Below are 19,627 nucleotides of genomic sequence, written 5' to 3' on the forward strand. Positions count from 1 at the left end.
ATAAAGCTGTAAATATTCGCTTAATAACTAAATAAACAAGAGCTTCGCACCCGCCGCGGTGGCTCAGTCATCTAAGGCGTTGCGCCGCTGAGCTTGAAGTCGCGGGATCGAATCCCGGCCGCAGCGGCCGCATTTCGATGGAGGCACATCGACGGAGCCACGTTGTTGTGCAGATTAAAGAATCCCAGGTGGTGAAAAGTAATCCGGAGCCCTCCACTACGGCGTGCCTCATAATCAGAACTGGTTTTGGCACGAAAAACCCCAGAAAGAAGAAGTATAGTTGCTTCGTCTTTCGGGCGAAACTGCGACTTTTTTTCCGAAAACACTGAACGCTAGTTATAAGCCACAAATCTGATGACACTGAGAATAAGGAGCTGGGCGTTCATAACGAGGACAGACAGGTGTGCTCGATGACCTTCCGGAATTCACAACAGTCGCAGGTTGACAATACGGAAAGGATAAGGGCTGTAAAGGCAATACACGCGGTGCAGTAATGTTGCATTGGAGCAGCATGAACTATTGTTACAGAACTCAAACCTATTCGTTTTTTGTTGTTGTTGTTCAACCAAGGACGGATAAAACTAATACAAACTAACAGTATCAATACTACGGGCATTGGCGGTTTGTCACCACTTGTGAACTCCTTACCTGAGCTAGCTTCTTCATTATCTTTATTCATCTGTTTATACCGTGCGGTTAGTGGGGCAGCCATACCGGGACTCTATTTAGCACGTGTTGAAGGTTTATGAACGGTCGACATGAAAATCTCCGTTCTTGTCTTTTTTTTTTTTTTTTTTTCCCTACGGCGGTGTGTCTTTACTACACGTATTTCTTATTTCACGCTTAGGAGCAGAGTATAGTAGCCGGTGCCTATGACAGGCACCAAGATTTCCATGCCCACATTACAAAGCTACGTGAATAAGGATAATCTTCGTGCCGCTCTATGCAAAACTTATTTTCCAAGATTTCTTCTGGTGCGCCACGTTTTGCTCTATGCAGGCCGCGAGTGTAAAACGACTAAGGGTGTGCGAATAGTGGTTTTTGAGGCCGAATCGAATACGAATCGAACAGTGCCAGAAGCGAATCGAATCGAATATCGAATAGCTGTCGATTGATGAACAGCCGTGATTGCAATTAATATAAAATGAGATTCACATCCTGGTATTCTTAAGGTTAGCTGCAGTTTCTGTCATTACACAGTACGTTATCAAGTGTTGTTTAATAAAAGCACAAATGGAGCATTAGGAGCAAAAAAAAAAAAAAAAACTAATTTCTTCTCATACACAACACTCTTGAGAGAGCGTGAATGATCGCTGTATGGCTATCTAAGCGACGCAGCTTGCTCCAATCCGAAAGTTCTCATGTTTTATGTCTATATAATGCCCGCGACGGGGACAATTTACCGTACTTTTGCTCCAATTTAACGTTTATTTGGGCGCAGTATTCGTGTTGCTATATTCAATAAGTATTCGAAAATATTCACATTTACGAATACTGACTATTCGATTCGTTATTTGAAAGGTTGGATTGCCCGCCGTGCTGGCCCAGTCAGCTAAGGGGTTGCGCTGCTGAGCACGAGAACGCGGGATCGAATCCCGTCCGCGGCGGCCGCATTTCGATGGAGGCGAAAAGCAAAAACGCCCGTGTGGTTGCGTTGTAACGCACGTTAAAGAACACCAGGTGGTCAAAATTATTCCGGAGCCCTCCACTACGGCATGCCTCTTAAGGTGGTGGTCCCACTCCAGCGGAACGAGCCTCCCGCTTTCAGTACTTTTGGAGCAACCGTGGCGGCTCTTCTACTTAGGATATGTAGTTGTCGTATAAACCATATAAAGCTTAATTCTTGTAGATTCGAACTATACATAATATAAAGAAATTTATTGATGTGATCTAGAAATAAATGTTCAAGAACAAGCATGGGATACATGGTTTTTGCGAACTGTGTCTCAGTTGTGACCATATTTAGAAGAAACTACCGCACTTACTGCATTGCGGCTTGCTCTGTAGCTTTATGACATACTTATCTAGTTCCTAGACGTAGCAAAATAATTTTGAATTTTTACTTTTTGCATAATTTGCTTTTGAAAATTGCCAAATATAGCAATCTTCTGTTGTAAACAGCCGGACAACTATATGCTCAAGGAAGCTACATTTTGGAAACTTTAGAGTTCAAGAAATTTCCATGTAGGACGCAAAATTTCATTCATGTACTTTTATTAGTTTTAAACCGCAGCTTCGCAGCTTTAGTACCTTCCCGCAAAAATGGGCAAAAATAAAACCTGAAATCAAATTAATGCTTAATTTCGGCCGCATTATTAGGAAAACTAATAAAGTTACATGAATGAAATTTTGCGTCCTAAATGCACCATTCCTTGAACTCTATTTTCTCCAAAATTTAGCTTCCTTGAGCATGTAGTTGTCGGGCTGTTTACAACAGAAGATTGCTATATTTGGCAATTTTCAAAAGCAAATTATGCAAAAAGTAAAAATTCAAAATTATTTCGCCTCGTCTAGGAACTAGATAAATATGTTCTAAAGCTACAGAGCAAGCTGCAATGCAATAAGTGCGGTATTTTCTTCTAAATATGGTCACAACTGAGACACAGTTTGCAAAAACCATGTATCTCATGCTTGTTCTTGAACATTTATTTCTAAATCACATCAATCAATTTCCTTATATTATATATAGTTGGAATCTACAAGAATTAAACTTCTTATGGTTTATACGACAACTTCACATCCTAAGTTGAAGAGCCGCCACGGTTGCTCCAAAAGTACGGAAAACGGGGGGCTCGTGCCGCCGGAGAGGGACCACCACCTTAATCAGAAGTGGTTTTGGCACGTAAAACCCCAGAAAGAAGATGAAAGGTTGGATTATTCGCATACCCCTAAAAATTACATTACAGGTTTTGAAAAAAAAATACAATCGCACTTCGCAACAGGTGACATTGAGGCACGATCTTCGGAATAACCCGAGATTGTCCAGTTCAACGCCTGAAGCGCTTGACAAGCGATCACCTAGCGACAAGCGACCTCAGTAGGTGCTTGGGGCGCCACATGGGAAATGGCCGCCATGGGAGCGGCCCAGACATCAAATTGGTGCGTTCTTATGGTTTTGTCTTGTTTCTTGCACAGCAAGCATGGCGGTCTTACGAACCTCTCCCAAACAACGCACCCCTATAGAAAGCCGGACGCCTGGCCGGGGGGAGTGCTTGTACCCATCTTATTAACCGGTGGGTGTCCGGCGGTGGGGATCGAACCACACACCTACCGTAGTCGAGCCGGGCGTCCTACCCCATAGGACTACAGGATGACTAAACACGACTATTCCACAGGACGTGGACGTAGGTGCCGCTTCGGGAGGCCTAGGGTGCCTCGATGCGCTCCTCCGCCGCTGGATCGGCAGCGGAAGAAGAAGAACAACTTTATTGATACAAAAATTTGATTAGTGTAGAGAGCGCGTCGTGGCACCATATATATGGGCAGGCGGCTGGTGCAGAATGGCCTCGTCCCGCAGAAATTGGGGGCGCAGCCAGCGCCAGCGGGTGACAGCTGCCTCAACTGTGCCTGGGGACATGGAGTGATGGCCAGGGAATCAGCCGCTGCCTTCAAACAGCTCCGTTGATTTGATTACCACCACGTTGTGTTGTTAATTAAACACGACTCATGAGAGCTTGAGTCCAAAGTTTCGTTACGAAGGAATTAAACAAATCGCGCATTCGTGCGATTGGCTCCCCCTGCTCGTTGCTCGAGCAAGTATAGAATGCCATAGACATCGAGATTTGGCGAGATTAGGGCCTGAGGCGACTTCCAAGTGCAGAGGAAGGTTTATACTTTTGTACAGAGGAGGGTTTGAGGCCCACTGCTGGACTGGAGCACGCGTGCGTACACATTCCAGTTTCGGCCGTGTGAGGCATTATAGGGTGCATCGATGTCATCGCGATGTTGCATTACCGCACCATGAGGAGTTGCAATGATCTGCCGTACGCTCCTAGAAACGGTGCCGCCGATCGAAGTCTGTGCACAGACATCAGCAGTAAAGTATGCCTGCTTTGATTACAACCAGCTGTAATGCACGTTGTAATTACGGCCGTTATTGTTGCAAGATTTGTCCATGCGGCCGGGCATTTGTTAAATCGCAGTCGCCCTCAAACGGTGAAATATTTAGAAATTTTCAGTGATTGAAGTTGTGGTTAGATTTTTTTCAGATGTCCTATCAATAATATTATTCCAGTTTATGACGTCCAGATATCATAGAATTGAAATTCTAATTTCGAAAAGCGCGGAAATCGGCAGACTCCCACAAACAGTGTTTGCGATAATAAATAAACGTAGAAAGTACAGAACCTTAGTTAATACCTCAAAAACACTTTTTTATTTGTATTACGTTTTTTTTTCTCTCTCTCTCCCTTCCCGCTAGGCTAAAATCGACAAAGTCAGCTGTACACCAAAGCCAAGGTCTGCACAAGTCCCCTACAGACCAGCAGTATCCCTTAAGGCAAATCCAGTGCCAGCCTCCTTCGGTGACTTGGAAATAGTGCCAAAGAGTGATAAGAAGGTTGATCGGACGGAACAGAGCAGTCACTGTAGTTCGACCAAGATGAAACCATGGTTTGCACCAAAGCAAAGCCGCAATTACGACAGTCGCATCGGCGCTGGCGCCAGCACAGGACCACAAGATGCCCCTGGTTCTAGCCGTGAGCAATTGGGCAACACTTTAGCGAGCACCCAAGCGTACCGGAGAGCTACGTCAACCGCGTTCCAATATGTAGTAGAATGGCTGAATTCTATCGAGTCGCCTGTGGAACAGAAAGCAAATAACGAAATAACTGCGATAACAAAGGTGTCACATGGTGAACCCAGGGCTCCCCGAGCTAGATGTACAGACACGACGAGCTACACGACACAAAAGGTAGCCTCTCCAGCCACCGCAAGGTCACAGCAGACTCTGAAAGGACAGCAGTCATACAGGGCGACTGTTACTGTGCACAAGAGTCATGATTTTTCTGAAGGTGAGAGCCCTGAAGAATCCGGAAGTGAACTCACAAACCAAGTGAAGATAACACATCTACCCCAGAAGACGTTTACGCAACTCGGAGCACGCAAAGGTGCTCCCACACTGAAGAATTATGATGCCTCTAGTGGCGGGGCTACTAAAAACGCAATGCCTGGACATTCAGGCCACACAAAGGCCGCACAGCAACCGCAGAAAACGTCTGCGCTATATGGAGAAAAGTGTGGCAGCTTAACCACTCCCACACAGAACATTAACGATGTCTCACGCGGTGAAACTCCTGGAAACGAAACAGGTGGATTCCCCGACCATGCTAAGACTGCGCAACTAGTAGAGGGCACATCCACGCAACTTGGAAAAATGTGGGACGGGTCAACTGCTACCGCACAGACTAATCATGACCTCTCACAACGTACAACTTCTCTATACTCAGGCGGTATACTTCCAGCACGAGCCGAAATAGATCAACCAGCACACGAAGCATCCTCCACGATGCTCAAAGGTATGTGGGACGAAGCTCGTTCTACATCAAGGAATACGCCTACGGAAACTCTAGCTTGGGAAGGCGAGACAGCTGGCCAAGAGGAAAAGACACGCTTTGCAACAGCCAGCACTGCTAACACAGACGAGGATCCAACAGCCCGAGAGACTGCTTCGCAGCCCTTGGAATCAGCGCCAAAGGAAACAGATGACCTCCCAACATTCTCTAGCACACAGGTGGAGGTGAGTATAGGAGACCTTCATGTTTCTGTTAAACTAATTGTAAATCCTGGGGCGGAGGATGTTAGAAATGCACTAATACCCGCGTTTGCGTTAATTGGCTGTGAAAGATGGCTTCATTCATGTTATCTAGGCTTGGTAGAAAGGGCGGGATGCGCGCATTTCACTTACTAGGGAGCATATAGAAAGGGTGAAATGGCCGATAAAGAATGCTCAGATATAAAGTGTTCAGAGCATCAGTCCCAGTCTTTATGGAACAACCCTTACATACACACACACACACACACACACACATACACACACACACATATATAGGCGATAGCTGCCTGGCCACCTCTTCACGAATAAAATCTTTTATGTGTTGCGATAGGGTCGAGTTGGGCAGAAGGTCGGCAGAAACCGCATTGCTCGAGACGGAATCGGTGAGCTGAATGTTTTGGCGAGCGATGGAACGTTGGCGGCGCAGCTCGTCAAAGCTCTGACATAGGTTAGTAAGGACTGATACGCTCGTTGGGCTTTTTGCCAGCAGCATCTGGAATGCGCCGTCCTCGATGCCCTTGAGGATATGCTTAATCTTGTCATCCTCTGACATGGTGGGATTTACCCGCTTGCACAAATCGAGAACATCCTCGATGTAGCTGGTGAATGTCTCTCCAGGCTGCTGTGCGCGCTGGCGCAGACGCTGTTCAGCGCGTAGCTTACGGACAGCGGGGCGATCAAACACTTCGGCAAAAAGGGTCTTAAATGCTGACCAGCTTGAAAAGTCTGATTCGTGGTTGAAGAACCACAGTTTGGCTACGTCGGCGAGGTAGAAGGACACATAGGACAGCTTAGCCTGGTCGTCCCATTTATTATGGGCACTTACACGTTCGTACGATGAGAGCCAGGCTTCCACGTCGTGTTCGGCGGTCCCACTGAAAATGGGTGGATCGCTATGAAGAGGGACGCCGGCGCAGACGACAGTGGCAGCCGGTGGTGCAGGCAACGAAGTGGCTGGATCAGGCATAGTGCAGGGCGATTGTGTTGGTGTTGGCAGGGTTCGAGTGCGGAGCTCCAGGACGAGGCGGAGGATCTCAGCAACCTCCACCAAATGCGACGAGGTTTATTGTCGTCGATAACGTTGTAAGAACGCTAGGTACTGGTAGGCACTGCAAGGACTGTTTGTAGCACGGGGTTCTCTCGCGATCACGGCACGGTCCTTTGTCTTCCTCCTCAGTCGGCACATACCCAGGGGCACCTCTGCTTCATTACAATATATATATGTCAGATTCTCATAGCATATCTTTATATAACGTTTTCAGCTCCTTCACGGACTGTTTAGCGACTATTGAAATGAATCAATACGTTACTTGTTCCACGACCACTGCTAAATTTTTCGACGTCGACGATCTTCCTGAGCGCGTATTCCCTTCAACGACAAGTACGGGCTTCCATAAAACGTTCCCACCGTTTGTGCGTTGCAAGCTCTCCGAGAGGTGAATCTTCAAATCATTTTTGTCGCATATCAGGAATGTTTTCCGAGTCTTGCGCAGAAAGTCACAAAACGCCGTTTTTCTTCTCACTCGATCATTTCGGCCTGCGAAGAGCTAGCTGTTTTAACGATAGGAAAGGCGGGGAGGTAGTCACCACGTGTTTACTCAGGTAGCGTTGACAGAACAAACGAATGTACATTGCAGCAACCTTGCGGTGGACACTACACAGAACTTGCTGATGGAGGACTGTGCAATACGCAACCAGACTCAACTTACAGATAGCGCGTAATTTCATAAGGTTCGCGAATTATTTGGACAGACTTCGCATATTGGTCCAGTGTTATTCAATCTTTTCAACTTGCGCTCTAACTTCTTCGAACTATTATCATATATTTGTAGGGACGCAAAGCATCCCAAAGCAAGGCAAGCACTCGTAAGCATTGGACAATTCCAGAAGTCGACAGCCTGATCAAAGATAAGAAGGTAAGTGCGCCGTTCTACAAAAACTATCTTTTATCTTTCCGTATACCATAAGTTGATTGGTTAACCCCTTACTGCATCAATTTTTATTTTGCTTATGGAAAAAAGTAGACGAGCTTTTGTTTTGTCCGGATATGCCTAAACAAGCCTCAATTTTCCAAACAAACGCATGGTTGCGATTTTATGAGCCAATGTTGTCGCTTTGCGAATATGATACACAATGAAGGTTATGGGTTTATTTTATCACCATGCATAAAGACATTTGAATTGCAAAAAAACCTGCCAAAAATTATCAAGACTATTGAAAAAAACATGAAACATTGGTTTAAAAATGGAGTGTATTTCTCGCAGCTCCAGCTAGTACCAGTTATTTTTTTTTTGACGTCACGTTTGATTGACTAATCGATAGATTCAATATCTAGGCCTGATCATTTAGACACCTAGATATTATGTCAGTTTTTGGTTTTCGTAGTCTTTTGGAGTTGACGCAACCCGAAAAAGAAAACCAACTTCCTCTTCCTGTGGTACTCCGTCTGTCGGCCCCCTTCTTGATTTTGGCCTTCCTGTCAGAGTTATTTGTTGCTGCTGTTCTTAGTAGCTCTTGATACATGGAAGGCCCCATGCTAACTTTGTCGTAAACACTGCCAGAGTTTTCATTTGTGGCCTATTCATCACCAGTAATGGCGCTAAAACACCGTATAACCAGTAGAAACATTGCATTTTGTCACCAAATTTGTTCTTTTGCGAGAAGACAAATCTCTCCTCTCCTCCACAAAACATCGCATAACTGCATGGTGTATCATAAATGATCGATTATCGCCAGTGTATAGTTTACTATGAAAACATCGCAGTAGGTTAATAAACAATTATCACCCTGGTATTATTTCAGGACTGATTTGGAGTGTAGAAATAATGAAAATACCCTGTTTATTTGCGGGCATTTTTGCACGTTGCGTGGCGAGCTGCCGTCATACATGTTATTAAAACAATAACTCAAAACTTATTTCCAGCGCTAGAGTCACAATGTATTTAAATGCCTGAGAGGACATAGATGTCGTGTAAATATGTAGTATGTTCTTTCTTTTCGATTCTGTGATGCCAGAAGAAGTTGCTCTATGCGTATCATGGCTTTTTAGATCATTTCACATATCAAAACGTTTTCATCAATTGTGTCTTTCAGTTGGACATCCTTGGAATTTGTGGTTATTCTGGAAATTCTGTTATGTGTTATAGGAAGTTATCCGCTCCGATTTGTGCTTGTTCTGTTTTCGTTTTGGAGCCAACGGGCGAGCTGCTTAACAGTCCTATTAGTTATTCATAAATTTCCAGACGCAACAATGGGCAGCTAAGTACCAAATGGTCGTAATGGCACATGACAAGACGATTACTGCGAAGTAACAACGAAATAAGTAATAAAAATATAAGTATAATATAAAATGAAAGTTGTAAACTAAGAGCTCGTTAGGGTCGGAGTAGTCAGCGGAACGCAGACTGTGCTTTTCTACAAGCAACAAAATACGCTATGACCACTTTCAAGCCCGGACACGTCTGGTATATATACAAAATCATTATACCGGCTGTTTCTACGAAGACTTTAGGTAGTATTTAAAAACAGCCGTTTTGAAATAAATGGACGGTTCCTTCGGAGACATGCCGTCAGTGGTGGCGAGCGCGAGGTGACGGGCGATACGTGGTAATTAGTCGCTAATTAACAAACATTCATGAAATAACCTTGGAACTTTTAGTTTCAGCAGGCTCACCGTAACTGGGAAATTAAAGCAGGCTCTCCGTACAAGCCATATCAACTTTCGTATGTGGAAAAATGCGATTATTCTCCGAACTGTGGCGCGACGAATTTCGGCTATCAGAGCCCTGCGAAACCGAAACGGGGAGGCTGCAGCGAGCGTATAGCCGCGCTTCCTCGAGACGACGTTCTGCTTATGACGTCATCCAGCAGCGGGCAGCCAGCGCGCTGCGGCTTCGCGCTCGTCGCTGTCGCAGCGCGCTGGCTGCCCGCTGCTGGGTGACGTCATAAGCAGAACGTCGCCTCGAGGGGGGCGTGGTATTAATTTTCTTTGCCGATGTATGTTTTCTTTTCTTATTTATGTTTTAATATCTACCAGATATGTCAGAAAGAGATATCACTTCAAATAGCAAAGACGAGCACTTTTTAAAACGCCTTACTAAACGTACCCATATGCTCCCTAACTCCCATTCAATAATCATATAAGAATAATGGGAACATAGGGGGCTTTTTATATGGGATCCCTATGCGCGCACGCACGCATGCACGCACGCACCCACGCCAATAAATTTAATGTAAAACTTATCGCATTTCGTTGCGCACATTTGTGATAATTTATGCTTTTAATTCTCATGACGTCATATAAATGCCGAACGCTAAATGTGCTGACAGTCTGTATAGCTTGTGTGTACTGGTATCTGTGGAGAGAGTTGTTGTTCCAAAATTTAATTCAAGCGCAAAGTCATTGCCAGTTGCAAAGTGTGAAGTCGAAAAAATACTCAAGAGGCCCTATAATTATAACTCTTGTTCTGAAATCTCCTCACGTACTTCCGCCCAAACTGAGCCAATGGCTCTGACATTATTAATGACGTATGAGAGGAGCTACAGCTATCCCATATGCAATGTGAATGCATGAGATGACATTTTCGCATTTCTCTCTCTCTCTCGCTTTCGAAGCCCCGAAAAGCGGTTTTAAGCGTCATTTTTATTTTTTTATTTGAGGGATTTGATGTCGATTTGTGCTAAGTGACCATAGCAGAAATGGGCCGTAATACAGTTGACTTGGCGTGTCTCAACGCTCCTATATATACGTACACGTTTTGAAATAGGTCTGTAATTGAGTGAATAGCTATATTTATCTGCCGTATCATTTTGGGGAAAAACACTTCATTACTTTTTGCTCGTGCATAAATAAAAGTCCTATATAGAGTCATTATGTAAGAAAGACAAAAAACGAACAAACTTGTGCTGTACCTGTACAGTGCATCACAAACTGTCAAATAGCTCCTGATCACCGCCATCACAATGTCAAGCGGCTTAACGCAGAAAGTTGGCTCCTGATCATAGAAGAACACTTAAAGCAGGTCGAAAACTGAGGGGAAGGGAACAAAAACATTTTGACTAATTCATTTGTGGTTGACGCAGGATAAGACACCACCGCACGTAAAACAAGCCGCACATCACATGCCATCAGGCCGCGTGAATTCGAAGTTTTCCTCTTCACGGCAATCTCAAACCCCCGACTCGCGAGTCGTATGTATCGAAGCAGCACAGTATCCGAGTAGCATGACTCCATCAGATGTCTGATGAATGAGCGCATGTCTGAAGAGATGTGGTTAACAGGCATATGCTGTCCCAACAAAATGTCCGCATGACTTCAAAATAACGGCCGAAGGGCTCTACGCGAGTATTAGTCGCGGTAATACGCCAGTGCTTTCCCATTTCGTGAAAAGCAGAAATAAACGCTACGAAGAGCAATCATAAATGAAAACGTTGTAGGATTTATTGAGACTGACCAGACCAACTACTTCTGAAGAGCCAACGTTTGGGTAGTCTTTAGGCATCGAAACTAGAATAGTACCAGGGTCCAGCTGGTAGTACTCTCAACAACCACTATTATGGCAATAATTGCAGGTGAAAACGCTTCCTTGCGCCAAATCCAGCTTATTGGCTAGACCCTATCGAAATGTGAATACGGAAATGTCAGCTCGTGCGCTGAGGACATACCGCAGCTGCACGCCGCCGATGTTCTGCGCACACATCATGCCTCATGATTCATACAGGACTTGGTTTGTGGGAACAAATGGTTGTTCAAATGTGTCCGAGTTCATTCCTGTAAATGCCATGCAAACACACGTGCGTATAGCATACAGAACAAGAGACTATAATTATTGTCAATTGTTTGTCACGTGTAGGATCATGTATACGTAGCGCTTCAATTGATATGTAGGCGCGTGTGTAATTTTAATGGAGTGCACTCAAGGTCAATATAAGTTGAACTATAGAGACATTTTCTCGATTATACAGGGTTTCTCTGCAGTTTGTGCTTGAGTGCTTTAAATGCTTTTGAGCAATAATCGTTTTAACAAAATTTTGGAGGAAAGAAATAAACTACGCTTTCTATAGGTTCGATAATTGGCCCATGAGATAGTGTACCGACGCGGCCACAAATTGTCACCATATTTCGCCACTCATACATTATAACGTCCTGAGAAACCAAAAAGCGTAAGATCGAAGGACCATAAGTTAGAGATAAAATGCGCAATGTGCATTGTTCATGAAGAGTAACCCAAGCAAGCAAATACTTATAAGGCACGTCGCGGCAGGTCCTTCCCAGGCAGAATTAACGTCCAGTCTCATTATCTGGCGTCACTGGCCGCGAAGTCTCGTTTCAAATTTCGTCGCACATTTAAATCTACGTTTTCTTTGCCTTCTTTCCCGGGTTTAGTCTGGCTGCTAGGTTGGTCGCTATCTCGCAGGATTTATTTGTGGATATATTGAAAGAGGGAAGACGACCAGGACAGGCAGCACTGGCAGACCCGTTTATACCGCAGGCACGGCCCGGGCTCAAACACGAAGAAGAAGACAAAACAGGGATAATGATGGCTATGTACAAATGAGAACGATGAAGTACGTTAAATGTGCTTACAATATATACGAAGGTTATATAAAGGTACGCACGAAGTGGCTCATATAAACATTATACAGTTTTTTTTTTTAGCTGCACCAAACTTTTAAAATTAGAAAAATGTAAATCTTGGTCACGTTATGTTTACCATTCGTATGTACGGATTGGCGGCCTCTAGATACAGAGCAATTCCCGCACTTACGTGCGTAATTAGCGAAGTTACGCTAATTAACTTTCTAATTATCAACAATAGGTGGCTACAGCAAATGAGTACTTTGGGGCCCGTCCTCGACACTACCTAGCCCAACGATCAAATTTTCAATAGCGGAGTTCATGTGGGAGCTACGCGAACAATTGGTTCCCCTCGGCAGGCTGCTTGAAACTGAAATTGGCATGCAGCAAAAAGAGCGTCTGTGTCGTCGATGTCGCCGCCCGCCTGCCTTTCGTTACGTCTCCGACGTCACCGCCGGTCCGGCCCAACGAGCAGCTTGCGTTATCTCCTTGCTGTCTGCAGCGTTGGCGTAACGCTTCAATGCCGGCGGGCCGCCAAGTTTACTTCGTCATTCCGTTGGGCCCCACGTTGCGCTGTAGCGCCAACTGCGCTCCTTGGGCTTTTAGATACGACAGGCACGGCGTCATATCAGTCCGTAGCGTCGACGGCGAACGCCGCAGATAGCAAGGAGATAACGCAAGCTGCTCGCGGGCCGCACCGGCGCCTACCTCGGAGACGTGACGAAAGGCAGGGGTGCAGTAGCCACTGTAGCAGGGGGGCGGCGACAACGACGACATCGACGACATAGACGCTCTTTTTGCCTCCATGGCCGTAGCCATTCAGTGTGGCGGATGCGCCGCCTCCGCAAAAGAGGGGGAGAAAAAGAGGAAGTTGACCGCGCCGGCGACGGTGTTGCGGCGTAGATCAAAGCGTGTCGCTACTTTCTAACATCAAGGGGCTTTAGGCTTACGTCCGTATCACGGTGCGTGGACAGGTATAGGAACGGCCGGGGAGAGGGGGAACTTTTTGCAGGGGGGGGGGGGGGGGTGCAGTGGTATGTTCACAGCCAAAAGGCACTATTTGCGGAGTAAATTTATTTCTTTATTCATAAATAAATAAGTAAAATAGACGCATGAAAGCAAAAGTAGAAACAAAATTAATGCGTGGCTTGGAGATATACATTGGAGTTTATTAACGAACAAACAATTAAAATTAATTTTTAAAATGCAAAAAGATACTATCACTTCGTGGAGAAGAGTGCTCAGTCTTGCTGCATGCGGGTTCTCGACTCACCCGAATTGATGACCAGCACACAGCACAATATGTTCACAAACACGCAACTACAGTCACTTAGTCAGTCTTCCTTGAACAGCAACTGCAGACGCCTCGGATTTTTCTGGCCGAATTGCGTGGTGACACGGGTGATAAAGTCATTTCTGTGCTTCATTACACGCTCTCGGTGCACACTCATCATGCGAAGGCCGTCCAGCCTGTCGTTTGTCATCGTTGAGCGTAGCCAGGTTTTCACTCTCCTCATTGTACTGAAGGAGCGTTCGACCGTACAGATAGTAACTGGCAAAGCCAGAGCCACCTCAATGACTTTTGCAACACCGGGGAAGAATGTCTTGGCCTGATGTAGAATCTCGCAGTAAGTTATTTGCGATGGGTCCCCAGTTTTGTTGCACCACATCTCGTACCAAGAGATGGCCTCTTCCTTGAAGTTGTCGATGCCGTAAAAACATTGGAGTTCTTCGGCGAGGGCAGCGAACTCAACAAGGCTCAAATGCTTCATTTTTGATGGATGCAGCTGGAGAAGTTTGAAGCTCCTCTCAGTGCTTTCAGAAAAGCGGCGAGCTAAAGAAGCAGTGAGAGAGTCCAAGTACGGCACATATATTGCCACACGGTAGTATTCCTCCGGCGACTGAATCCCCTAGTTGTCTCGGTGGGCCTGACGAGAGACTTGTCTTGGTGCAGATATCACCACATTTAAGTGATTGGCTACCTCCCTTGCTGCATTCATGATGTTGGAGAACTCCTCTACAGCGTTTGCCTGGTGGCCGCGAAAAATACGTTGCAGCTCAATGATGTGGTCATGCACAGAATGGAAGTCCGTGGGTTTCATATGCTTTTACTCGTTCTCTCCGAAGCCTAGCTGCGGCGTCCCTTTATACCTGTTTTCATTACAGTACGGAAATAGCGCGCGGGCCTCCATTTTTGGTGTTTCTCTCGAACACGTTTTCACTTCTGCAACACCACCTGCTGCAGACACCTCATCGTACACTAACCTTTGTGCTACAAGTGACTCCTTCCTTTTCCACAAGATATTCCTTGTTCACCGAAAATCCCCGCCCCACGGAAGAATTTCCATGCGAAAGGCACAGCACAATCTTCACAAACAGCAGTAGCTCTTCATGAGAACTTGCACAGAGTTCCACCCACAGCTTCTCCAAGCGCTCTCTTGCGCGATCAAATTTTCGCAAACGCACTTGTGCAGTGCTGTTCGATAACACTTGTACATATGATCTACTTTCTCTTTCTCCTTGTTAGCCTTAACACGCCCGTGCTCTATAAGTACTTCAAGTGCAACGTTCAGCTGCTTCTGGCCAGCTTTCACAGAAGCGGCACGAACTGCTGGGTTTAAGCAACTGGTCCCCCTTGTCAGCTTGTATTTCAGAGGTGATCTTTCGTTTATCTTTGCTAAACAGGCCTTAATAAATAAGATGCATTGTTTTTTGACACTTACCACCGCAGTGTCAGATGGTTTAGTGATCTTTCGCAACTCACTTTTGGCGGCAAGGCCTATGTCAAAGGCAGCTATACCAATGATGTTGTTTGGGTTCTCCAGACCAATTTTCATCAGTTTTGAAAATGTGCCTGCAGCATCCAGCTTTTCCTTTAACACGATTCGTTCCAGCAGTGACCGCAACAGGCCGTCCAGTGCTGTTGCAAGAAAAGGTAGCATCGGCTTCTCTGTCTGAAACTCTGCCAAAAATGTCTCCAATTCTTCTGAAACTGAAAGCATAAAGGCCCGCTTTACTGGCAGCATCTCGTCTTTCACAGCCATCTCAACATGAGCATAGCTGCCACACGTTGGAGGTTTCTTTTCTTTCTTGACATGCTCAACATATTTGACCACATTTGGGAGGGCTTGCAGTGCCCTAGCAAGAACCTTGCCATTTTCCAGCCAGCGCACTGAGCAAAACTTTAGCGGAAACAGTGTGAAATTGACCAAGTCGGCTCGGCGTGCAGGGAGGTTCTTGAATAAATTGTACATGCTTCTAAGAAACACTACTGTGTTCCACTTTGTGACATTGTGGCCTGTTTTAAATGCACCACTCACAACGTGCAGTCCGCAGCTTCCAATGTCCATAATATTCTGATTTCCATCAGACGCAGAAAACTCTTGCTTCAATGACTTCAACAACTTCAATTTGACGTTTGGACCATCCATCGAAAGTTGAAGTTTTTTTGCCGGCTCAATGTTCTCGGTGGCCTTTTTGAAAGCGGCAGCTAAATCCTCTGCGCGAGTGTGTCCTAAAAAACAGGACGCCAGGTAGCGGGTTTTGACAACGTCGTCAGCTGGGTCCCAAAACCTGATCAGAACGTCCATTTGCTCTTTCCGAGCAATTTTGTTCAGAGAATCGTCAAAAGCCACGACCACGTGTGGGACACCACGCAGCTTTGATAGTAGCCTGTTTCGGAGGGGCTATACCGTAACAAATTGTATAGCCAACTTTGTCATTACCAAGTTGCAACTTCTTCGCGACGTCGCACGTGGGGAACATGATGGGAAAAAGCGCCGCTGACGCTGCTGCTGAACGAAACGATCCATGGGTCGCTATAGTGCTCAGACACCAAACAACTTCTGCTTTCGTGACACATTTCTTGACTAGAAATTTAAGGATGCCTTCCCGTCAGGCACGACGGCCACTGGTTTAGCAGGCATGCTTTCAGCACTCGTGCTTGGCACAGCCGATACACATTCACTCGTAGCAGTCACGGAACACGGCAAGTTGGGTCCAGCACCGAAAAACGCGCGGATGTTTGTCTGGGAAGCACTTTGCAGCACGCTCACAGCAGCGATGCCCATATTGCTAAGCGTGAAAGTCTTCTGGCATGCTGCACACTGAGCCTTACTTTTATCGTTCGGCACTGCTCTAATACATGAGGCGTGCTCGGATATTTCCGCGTTCACCCAATCAGGGTTAAATGAACACTTCTTCGCAAGAGGCATAGCAACTCACTGCATGCTCACTTCATCGCAAGAAGAATGGTAACTTGGCAATATGGCCGCAGCCCAGGCAGCTTTGCTCCATGCGCGTGAGTAACGTTGTACTCGGAAAGCCCCATGGAGCTATGCACTGCTCTTTTTTTTTTTTACTACGCTTCTGCTTAGCTGTTCTCTGTGGTTTAAGGAGCGATTTCTTAAGCTTTGATCAATGGTAATGAATATTTTCGTGACGATCTGAAAGACTACAGTCAGTTTCCATGACCTGGCCAGATTTTTCAGAAATTCCCTGACTTTTCCAGACGTGTTCAAGTTCCCTGACTTTTCCAGGTTTTCCAGGTTGGTAGACACCCTGCTAGCCTGCGAATCGCTCATCTTTTCAGGGTAATCATGGTCGGGGAGCATTGCTGATACAAAAGGACAGACTGGTGGGCTAGTTGGTATGGCATTATTTACACAGTAGCGCAGAAGCACATGCACGGCGAAAGAAACGGACGGCACACAGCGCTAATAACTGAGTTTTTGTCGCGTTAGGCGCCTGTGTCAGTTAAATTTGCTGTGTTGATACACACACACACACACACACACACACACACACACACATATATATATATATATATATATATATATATATATATATATATATATATATATACAGGGTGTTTCAGCGAACACTTTCACAATTTATTTAAGGTTGTCTGTCGCAGATAGCCCAATTCTAGTCAATGAGGTGGTCTACTCGAAGAGGCGGACATTACTTGCAGAAAAACATGCAATGGATAATCGGCTAATTAACAACATTTTACTAATTAAGTCTTTAACTAATTACCTGATGGCCCACACTGCAATTTACAAATTGTAGCCTTGGAGTTCGCAAGGCGGATCCACTTAGAATTAATATCTCGAAACTGGTGTCATCCCGAGAATTCGTTTCATGTGGATCCGCCTTGCGAACTCCACGGCTACAATTTGTAAATTGCAATTTGGGCCATCAGGTAATTAGTTAAGAACTTAATTAGTGAATTTCTGTTAATTATTTTGTTATGCATTTCAATTTCTTGTGCAAGCAATGTCCGCCTCTTCGAGTAGACCAGCTCATGAGCTGGAATTTTGGTATCTGCCACAGGCAACCTTTAAGAACTTTTGAAAGTGTTCGCTGAAACACCCTGTACATATATATATATATATATATATATATATATTACCCTTTTCGCTGAGCACTTTGTTTAAGAGAAAGAAGATGGCGCTCACGGCGGCGCGCCATTAGGGTGCCTCGATGCTCAGCGCCGCCGTTCAGGGTGGAGACAACCCCGCTGGCGCCGCCATATTGAATCACACGAGCTCAGACTCAGCTACGCTTGCGTTCACAAAGTGTTACTCGCGGCGCACTTCCAAGTGCTTTGCCTTGATGAGGATTTTTTTATCGGTATCGCATCTGCACATCTTTATAACCAATAGCTGTTAACTCGTCGAAGGTCCAAGACGTAAATGTATGGCGCCGGGAACATGCCCCAAGTTGCCGAATTCAATCACATTTAATATGTCGTGTGTATGTTTGAAATACGCACTATTTTCTTGCGCCTCGATGCTTGGTATATAAGGTTTGCGACCCCCTGTGTGTGGAAGTTTTTCTTTTTCGCTGTTGTATTTTGGTTCACACGTCACGCCTCCTTTACCGTAGCCAGCCACTCGCGCACGGCGGTTGCGCGTGCTCTTCGCGTTCGTTGCAATTATTTGACGATATCTACGCGCAATTTTGCTTTTTTTGCCCACAAAACTGTGTGCTGACAGGATTAAGCTGGTGTAAAAATAACTGCGATGTGATAATAAGGTTTAGTTACTGCTGTAGAGAAAAATGTAACGTAACTTGTCTGTGTCAATCTTGCGTAGTACACACAAGAAACCAAACGATGCACAAAATACATTTACTTAGTAATGTCTAGTACAGTCAATCAAGAAAGAGATATGTACATGAAAAATTATATGTACTGTGTGGCGCCTGAAGGTTATGTTGAAAGAGGAAATAAAAAAAAATTCGCAAGGTAGGCTCGACACACACAATTCGGGATAGGGAGAGTTTTTTTTATTTATTCATTACATGGGGGGGGGGGTGTCCAAGTGAGTACATCAACCTTATTACACACAATATAAATCGGAAAACAAGAATACAAACAAGAAAACGCAACCGCGGGTAATATTAATCAAAGAAATCCAGCCAGAATACATCAGCTACCATCAAATACGTCGCATCAGCCAAACACATCGATGGCGAGTACAGAACATTTTATAAATAACCATTACAACACTGATAACTACATTGAAAAAAATAAACAACATTGCATACATATCGCGTACAAAAACCGTAAATGAAACTAAGACAGTCAAATACAGATTAGCAATGTTTTTCACTTCGAAAATATAGTCCATGATGATGTAGGGCTGTTGACTTTAACAGACGGCGCCCATCCTGTCGATTTCCCTCGTACTGGTCCTCTTCAAAGTGTTTCTAAGTACAAGTAAAACGACAAAAGTGATTATTGATATGAAAAGTTGCCTTGTAAATACAGAGAACCCATTACAGTGCTTAAAAATAAATTTTCGCAGAAGTAATGCTGTATTACCTCGCTTCACACGTTTCGAAGAAATGCACAGGCTACAACAGACACCACGCCAGAAAGCGCCGAAACATTTTGGTCCCATGATGTCCCTTGACTCTACTACACTTGGGCATACCGTGCACAGGCATTTAAAGACCGTCACAGTACCCACTACGATCGGGAATGAGCACGAATGACCATCGGCTTACGAGCACCGCGCTACAAATATATTCGTCTAAAGAATCAGCTATATAACGTAACAACCTGAGATCCGCAAGATATCTGCTGAGAAATCAGAGAAAATCACAATGCTTCGCTTGCCACGTACACAACAGCCGCTCTCCCCAGAAGAAGCAATGCGTTCTTTAGTCCCAAATAACCAGTAGCGAAAAAGGAAACTGAGGAAAAAAAAAGAAACAAGAGACACACGATGTGTACTTCCCGTGAAAAAGTAAAATAGGTGGTTTACATG

The 19,627-nt window shown here is 45.1% G+C and overlaps 2 protein-coding genes across 2 annotated transcripts in view; both read left to right on the forward strand.

Moving 5' to 3' along the window:
* Positions 1 to 19,627, forward strand: part of LOC119459201 (uncharacterized protein C18orf63-like) — a 158,237-nt gene that overhangs the window by 79,522 nt on the left and 59,088 nt on the right. The gene's annotated exons all lie outside the window — the stretch shown is intronic.
* Positions 1 to 19,627, forward strand: part of LOC119459294 (uncharacterized) — a 77,174-nt gene that overhangs the window by 49,193 nt on the left and 8,354 nt on the right. Inside the window, exon 5 of the mRNA XM_037721129.2 lies at positions 7,606 to 7,689. Coding sequence (XP_037577057.2) covers positions 7,606 to 7,689 — 84 coding nt within the window. The remainder of the gene's footprint in view (positions 1 to 7,605; positions 7,690 to 19,627) is intronic.

Source organism: Dermacentor silvarum, chromosome 1 (genome assembly GCF_013339745.2).
Source record: "Dermacentor silvarum isolate Dsil-2018 chromosome 1, BIME_Dsil_1.4, whole genome shotgun sequence".
Classification (NCBI taxonomy): Eukaryota; Metazoa; Arthropoda; class Arachnida; order Ixodida; family Ixodidae; genus Dermacentor; species Dermacentor silvarum.